The following is a 7,321-nucleotide window of genomic DNA, read 5'->3' as shown; positions in this document are numbered from 1 at the left end:
ATCAAATATAGCAGCCTACACAAGCGTATTTTTGCAATAGGAAGGTCTGTGGGGCATACTTGAGGAATGATTTGTTAATTATCCCATGCCAAAGGAATGAGCGAATAATTGTTTCCATTTACAGGGAAAATGTACATCAGCACTTTGTTAAATATATACAGCAACAGATTGTTTAAAACAATTTCAATAAGAGAACTTTTCACATACTTAGTCATACTGTCTGGTACTTCTAATGGTCAGGCATTGCCATGGTATTTGTATTGTTTTGCCAAATATGGAAATGTTTTAAGATGGTCATACTATGGATCATTTAGCTATTTGATTTAGAATTTTAGGACAGTTGGAATTTTAGGACAGACATCCACAGGGGATTTTCATATTGTCATGCTGGTCATTGGCTTTGAGATTGAACATACATTTACACATTGACATCTTCAAAGGTAGAAATTTTGCATATGGGTGTATAATTCTTTTGGTGAGTAATTTACACATTTGGTGAGTAACTGATCAGTTGTTACCAGCTAAAATATTGTAAATCAGATGAATGACACTTTTTAAAAAACTAGATGATTACTTATTGGATTACTTTTAAATCAGAAAGGATGTTTGTGAAAAAATACATTGACACCTTTCTGTTTTCTCAATGACATTCAATTCAGCACTTAAAAAAGTTGCAATTTTAAGTTTGTTCCACCTGAGCAAGTCTGACCACAAGTCATAGACCATTATTATGACGCATCAAATGTTCTTGATGGATCCATTTTGTCTTCTTCGAATGCTTCTTAAGGGGTAAAGTAATCAGATTATGTAATTAGGAACTGTAACATGATTACATTTAGAAAGTAACCTACCCAACCCTGTTTGTAGGCTAATAGCAATTATGCATGGCGAGAGGTTCAGGAAGTTCATTAATATATTATTTGCTATGTCCTTCCCCAAGGGTTCCTAGTATCTTACATTTCCTCCTATGAATAGATTAACAAGAACAATAACTAGTATGTATTATCAGTGCAATTAATGCATGATTCCATGACTAGCCTAACATCTCAGTCATTTCTAACAGTAAATTAATATGAGAAGAACTCTGCATAAAATGCACATGCTATTGAAGGATAGAAATGGTCAATTCAGTAGAACAGGGGCTCTATTCAATCTGCGGAGGCTAATGCTCCTGCTTTAGCAGAGACTGCATTCACAGTAAACGCTGCATATGTCGGCTCAATCGGAAATTATCTTTATAGGAATTTGTAACGTTTCAGCTTGGTTAAAATTGGTTACTCATACCAACGTCAACACGTTTAACTGACTAATAGTCTATGTTAAAATCAACCTCAGTGACGCCCAATGCGCTTGCATAGGCGCGCACTTAAATAGGAGGTCTTGTTTGTGAACCAAAGAAATCAGGCATCTATTTGAATCCAAGGAGAGGTGCATTAGCCTACATAATGACGGTATGTAGACACGTATGCTTAGTCTGTATGAAAACGGTCTTTTTAGTTCATTGCAATTAATTGAATATGAATTTGTGAACCAAATGCTGTATAAACAAAGTGAATGACAACCTGTCTGTTCTATCTCTACAGCTATTTTTTATGTTGATGCTAGTCAGTGCTGATGCCAGAATCGCACTACACGCCCGAACTTTCACAAACGATGATCGTTACTCTGGTCTTTCGTTAGTGTGTGACCGCTGTCCACCTGGAACGTACCTCCGCGCGCCCTGCAGTGCAATGCGAAAGAGCGACTGTGCGGAATGTCCCAATGGGGCATACACTGAATTTTGGAACCACATCTCCAAGTGCCTGCGCTGCAGCATGTGCGCCGAGAACCAGGTTGTCAAGCAGGCGTGTTCTCCATCCAACAACTGCGAGTGCGAGTGCAAGGAGGATTACTACTTCAACAAGAGATACGAAGCATGCATCAAACATAAAGAATGTCCCCCCGGGTATGGAGCGAATACTACAGGTATGGCTAAAATAGAGGCCGCGTTTTACATACAGAAAATGTTATACGCCAAATGACTATTTCCACTTAATCTATTTGATATAAACACTTTCTTATCATCACCGTTTACAGTCTGTAGTTCCATATGCATAGGTTGCATGTTCAGATGTCTCAGTCTCTCCTGATTGTGTTTGTCTTGGTTTGGATTGTAAAAATGACATTTGGCATCAATAACAAATCTGCGAATTAAGGTGAATTAAAGGGATACTTCAATTATTTAATTTATGTAGATATGGTTCATTACCACGAAAGCAGTCTATAGACATGTAGTGACTGCAATACACACTATGGTTTAGTTAAACTAGCCACGCAAACAATTAGCAAACATGCAAATCAATCCCCCCGTTTAGCATGTATCGACTGTCAAACCGAAATCAAATCTTAAATGGATTGCGTTCCTCATTTAATTGGTGAAACATGATTTTGAGATAAATAACGTGGCGCACATTTCAAAATATTTCCCCAGGTACACCACAACAAGATACAGAATGTGTGCAGTGCCAGGCCGGATTCTATTCTGAAGTTTCCTCCGCAAAAGCGACCTGTCTAGCGCAATCAAACTGCAAAGTTGGTGGACTGCGCGTGGTTCTGAAAGGCCAGGACTGGCACGATACACTGTGCGCCTCATGCCATGACCTCAAAACTCGTGGTAAAACACATTTTGAATAACAATATTTATAATGAACTCATCATTTGTGGCCTCAACTGAGTTTAAGTTTCCCAACCGTGTTTTTTTTATTTTCAGATGGAGCTGAATATCTGCATGAAATCCTTCCTACGTTCTTCATTCAACTTCACCAGACGATGGGGATCAAAAGAATGCGTCGGTTAGCAATGAGGCTGCCACAAGAGGGAGGCAAGAAACCGCTCATAGGAACGGTCATGAAGCTTAATAGAAGGGGTCTTCACGACTTTATGAACAGTTGGGACCAAGGTGCAGGGAACGAACAGGTTAGGAAACTTCCTGAGGTGTTGAGGAAGATAGGGGCCTTCAACATGGGAGACAAACTAGAGCGTAAACTGGCATATATCGACCAGCAATCCAAACTCTGTGAAGAGTTAGTTGAAGTAGCCCAAACTTTGTTCAAGTAGCCTGTCATCCCCATCTTCTGAATAACATCTTGAGCAGGACAGCAAAACGTTATTCAGTTCAACAGGTGTCCATTCATTTTAAATGGTCCATATAGGGTATGTGGGCTATACAGTCTAGACCAGGGTTCTCCAATAGGTGGACCATGGGCCAAATTCTGCGCTTGGGTTTTTTATTTGACCACACAAGTTTTCTGGGCAAAAAGAAGAAGATGTTTTTTATAGGCCTATATAATTTTCTTTGTTGGACATAAAAGACTGTAAAATCACCAAGAAATCAGCTCAAAGTCATTTTAATTTAGGAAATCTGTTCCCAAGTATTCCGATACATACATAGGGGTATACTGTATGTGATTGTATCCCAATGTGATCAAGGTTTGAAATTATTCTGCTTTTGTCAAACACTATATCTGTTTGGGAATCTTTGCGGTCAATTTGCAGTGTACAAATTATTTAGAACTATTCAAAAAAACATTCCTTACCCCAGGATATTTCAACTGGTGACTATCCGGCAGAATAAAGAAAAAAGGTGCTCTCAGTTTTCTGCATAAATCTGATAGATTTCTTGATGGGACAAACCAGCTTTTTCTGTTAAGCTGGGCTGAATCGCGTTTGGGTATACCTTTTTGTCCATTATTTATAACTGTGTTGCGGCCCCCCGACCATGCACTCAAGGAAAAATCGTCCCAAGGCTGAATGTAACTGGGGACCCCATGTCTAGATATATTGTTTCATTGATTGTTTCATTAAATGTAAATCATGTTCCTACCTCTGTTGCAATCAATGGTTACGCCTTCAAACACACACACACACACACACACACACAAAATGTTGCTGTTATGCAAACATGTTTTGTGATTTTGTTGCATTTTAAGAAAGATTTCAAGATTTAAGGAATATATTTTTTATTTATTTAAGGCACACTTTTTGGATATGGAAAATGTTCTAATATAGTATAATATAGAATCCATAAAGCTGTCCTTAAATGCTTTTTGCAATAATGTTTCTTCCTTTTCATGTAATTGTTCATGTGAGACACAAGGACTTTGGGCTACTCTTACATAAATGTCTCTCTACACTTCAAAGTAGCATTTTTTTTAATTTGTGAAAAGTTGTCTTTTTTATTTTGCTTTAAACTTTACACGGCACATATGTTTGCAGTAATCTCGGCACCCATAACCAAATAGACTATCTTTCGCACACGTAGATATACTATACAGTACAAGTTTCTGATCTGCTAAAGCCATTTTTCACTGAGTGTTACCCATGGAATGTGTAATCAGTTCAATAGTCAATAAAAACAATTCAACATACACTCTTGACTTCCTTGCCCTGCATCGTGAAGAGTTTTCATTATTATTTCAGCTCAAAGATTTAAATTTAATAACTTGACATAAGCATTGCTGTATCCACTCAAATAACATAAACTCTCAATTTACACAAATAATCTGCAATGAAATAATCCAGTCAATAGCCCAACTATTGTGTGATCTAAGTCATCGCTTACTTTTAGGCTACAGACAATAAACTGAGATCTAGATCTAAAGACATTTGCTTCTGAATGTTTTAAAGAACTGCTACTCTGTGTTCTCCCCAGTCATCATCACCTAGAAAATATCATCAAATCAAATGTATTTATATAGCCTTTCGTACATCAGCTGATATCATAATGTTAACTTTCACTGCTATGCGGATGATACACAGCTGTACATTTCAATGAAACATGGTGAAGCCCCAAAATTGCCCTCGCTAGAAGCATGTGTTTCAGACATAAGGAAGTGGATGGCAGCAAACTTTCTACTTTTAAACTCGGATAAAACAGAGATGCTTGTTCTAGGTCCCAAGAAACAAAGAGATCTTCTGTTGAATCTGACAATTAATCTTAATGGTTGTACAGTCATCTCAAATAAAACTGTGAAGGACCTCGGCGTTACTCTGGACCCTGATCTCTCTTTTGAAGAACATATCAAGACCATTTCAAGGACAGCTTTTTTCCATCTACGTAACATTGCAAAAATCAGAAACTTTCTGTCCAAAAATGATGCAGAAAAATTAATCCATGCTTTTGTCACTTCTAGGTTAGACTACTGCAATGCTCTACTTTCCGGCTACCCGGATAAAGCACTAAATAAACTTCAGTTAGTGCTAAATACGGCTGCTAGAATCCTGACTAGAACCAAAAAATTTGATCATATTACTCCAGTGCTAGCCTCCCTACACTGGCTTCCTGTCAAAGCAAGGGCTGATTTCAAGGTTTTACTGCTAACCTACAAAGCATTGCATGGGCTTGCTCCTACCTATCTCTCTGATTTGGTCCTGCCGTACATACCTACACGTACGCTACGGTCACAAGACGCAGGCCTCCTAATTGTTCCTAGAATTTCTAAGCAAACAGCTGGAGGCAGGGCTTTCTCCTATAGAGCTCCATTTTTATGGAACGGTCTGCCTACCCATGTCAGAGACGCAAACTCGGTCTCAACCTTTAAGTCTTTACTGAAGACTCATCTCTTCAGTGGGTCATATGATTGAGTGTAGTCTGGCCCAGGAGTGGGAAGGTGAACGGAAAGGCTCTGGAGCAACGAACCACCCTTGCTGTCTCTGCCTGGCCGGTTCCCCTCTTTCCACTGGGATTCTCTGCCTCTAACCCTATTACAGGGGCTGAGTCACTGGCTTGCTGGGGCTCTCTCATGCCGTCCCTGGAGGGGGTGCGTCACCTGAGTGGGTTGATTCACTGATGTGGTCATCCTGTCTGGGTTGGCGCCCCCCCTTGGGTTGTGCCGTGGCGGAGATCTTTGCGGGCTATACTCAGCTTTGTCTCAGGATGGTAAGTTGGTGGTTGAAGATATCCCTCCAGTGGTGTGGGGGCTGTGCTTTGGCAAAGTGGGTGGGGTTATATCCTTCCTGTTTGGCCCTGTCCGGGGGTGTCCTCGGGTGGGGCCACAGTGTCTCCTGACCCCTCCTGTCTCAGCCTCCAGTATTTATGCTGCAGTAGTTTATGTGTCGGGGGCTGGGGTCAGTTTGTTATATCTGGAGTACTTCTCCTGTCCAATTCGGTGTCCTGTGTGAATCTAAGTGTGCGTTCTCTAATTCTCTCCTTCTCTCTCTCGGAGGACCTGAGCCCTAGGACCATGCCCCAGGACTACCTGACATGATGACTCCTTGCTGTCCCCAGTCCACCTGGCCGTGCTGCTGCTCCAGTTTCAACTGACCTGAGCCCTAGGACCATGCCCCAGGACTACTTGACATGATGACTCCTTGCTGTCCCCAGTCCACCTGGCCGTGCTGCTGCTCCAGTTTCAACTGTTCTGCCTTATTATTATTCGACCATGCTGGTCATTTATGAACATTTGAACATCTTGGCCATGTTCTGTTATAATCTCTACCCGGCACAGCCAGAAGAGGACTGGCCACCCCACATAGCCTGGTTCCTCTCTAGGTTTCTTCCTAGGTTTTGGCTTTTCTAGGGAGTTTTTCCTAGCCACCGTGCTTCTACACCTGCATTGCTTGCTGTTTGGGGTTTTAGGCTGGGTTTCTGTACAGCACTTTGAGATATCAGCTGATGTACGAAGGGCTATATAAATAAATTTGATTTGATTTGATTTTGATTTGATATCTCAAAGTGCTGTACAGAAACCCAGCCTAAAACCCCAAACAGCAAGCAATGCAGGTGTAGAAGCACGGTGGCTAGGAAAAACTCCCTAGAAAGGCCAAAACCTAGGAAGAAACCTAGAGAGGAACCAGGCTATGAGGGGTAGCCAGTCCTCTTCTGGCTGTGCCGAGTGGAGATTATAACAGAACATGGCCAAGATGTTGAAATGTTCATAAATGACCGGCATGGTCAAATAATAATAATCACAGGCAGAACAGTTGAAACTGGAGCAGCAAGGGACTGGGGACAGCAAGGAGTCATCATGCCAGGTAGTCCTGAGGCATGGTCCTAGGGCTCAGGTCCTCCGAGAGAGAGAAAGAAAGAGAGAGAAAAAAGAGAGAATTAGAGAGAGCATACTTAAATTCACACAGGATACCTGATAAGACAAGAGAAGTACTCCAGATATAACAAACTGACCCTAGCCCCCCAGTGTCTCCTGACCCCTCTTGTCTCAGCCTCCAGTATTTATGCTGCAGTATATATCTATTAACTGCCGTTGATATCAGTGCAATTGGTGAGTTGTAGCATACGTGTTAGAATAAAAAATGCACACAGTCTGATTGTGCAATGTTGGTTAAA

The 7,321-nt window shown here is 41.0% G+C and overlaps 1 protein-coding gene across 1 annotated transcript; it reads left to right on the top strand.

The window, feature by feature from the left end:
- The first annotated feature begins 1,385 nt into the window (after positions 1-1,385).
- On the top strand, positions 1,386-4,408 carry LOC135549937 (tumor necrosis factor receptor superfamily member 11B-like). Its single transcript, XM_064980337.1, has 4 exons — positions 1,386-1,451; positions 1,584-1,965; positions 2,471-2,653; positions 2,750-4,408. Exons 1-4 carry the CDS (start codon positions 1,446-1,448, stop codon positions 3,094-3,096), a joined length of 918 nt encoding a protein of 305 aa, XP_064836409.1. The 5' UTR covers positions 1,386-1,445; the 3' UTR covers positions 3,097-4,408.
- Positions 4,409-7,321: the final 2,913 nt, after the last annotated feature.

The sequence above is a fragment of the Oncorhynchus masou genome, chromosome 12, assembly GCF_036934945.1.
Source record: "Oncorhynchus masou masou isolate Uvic2021 chromosome 12, UVic_Omas_1.1, whole genome shotgun sequence".
Taxonomy (NCBI): domain Eukaryota; kingdom Metazoa; phylum Chordata; class Actinopteri; order Salmoniformes; family Salmonidae; genus Oncorhynchus; species Oncorhynchus masou.
This window is presented reverse-complemented; position numbering and strand designations above follow the sequence as displayed.

What these genes read in the sequence shown, in the direction of transcription:
- LOC135549937 (XM_064980337.1), top strand. An exon ending in GTATGGAGCGAATACTACAG is followed by an intron (nt 1,966 to 2,470) that starts GTATGGCTAAAA and finishes ATATTTCCCCAG; the next exon opens with GTACACCACAACAAGATACA. An exon ending in CCATGACCTCAAAACTCGTG is followed by an intron (nt 2,654 to 2,749) that starts GTAAAACACATT and finishes TTTTATTTTCAG; the next exon opens with ATGGAGCTGAATATCTGCAT.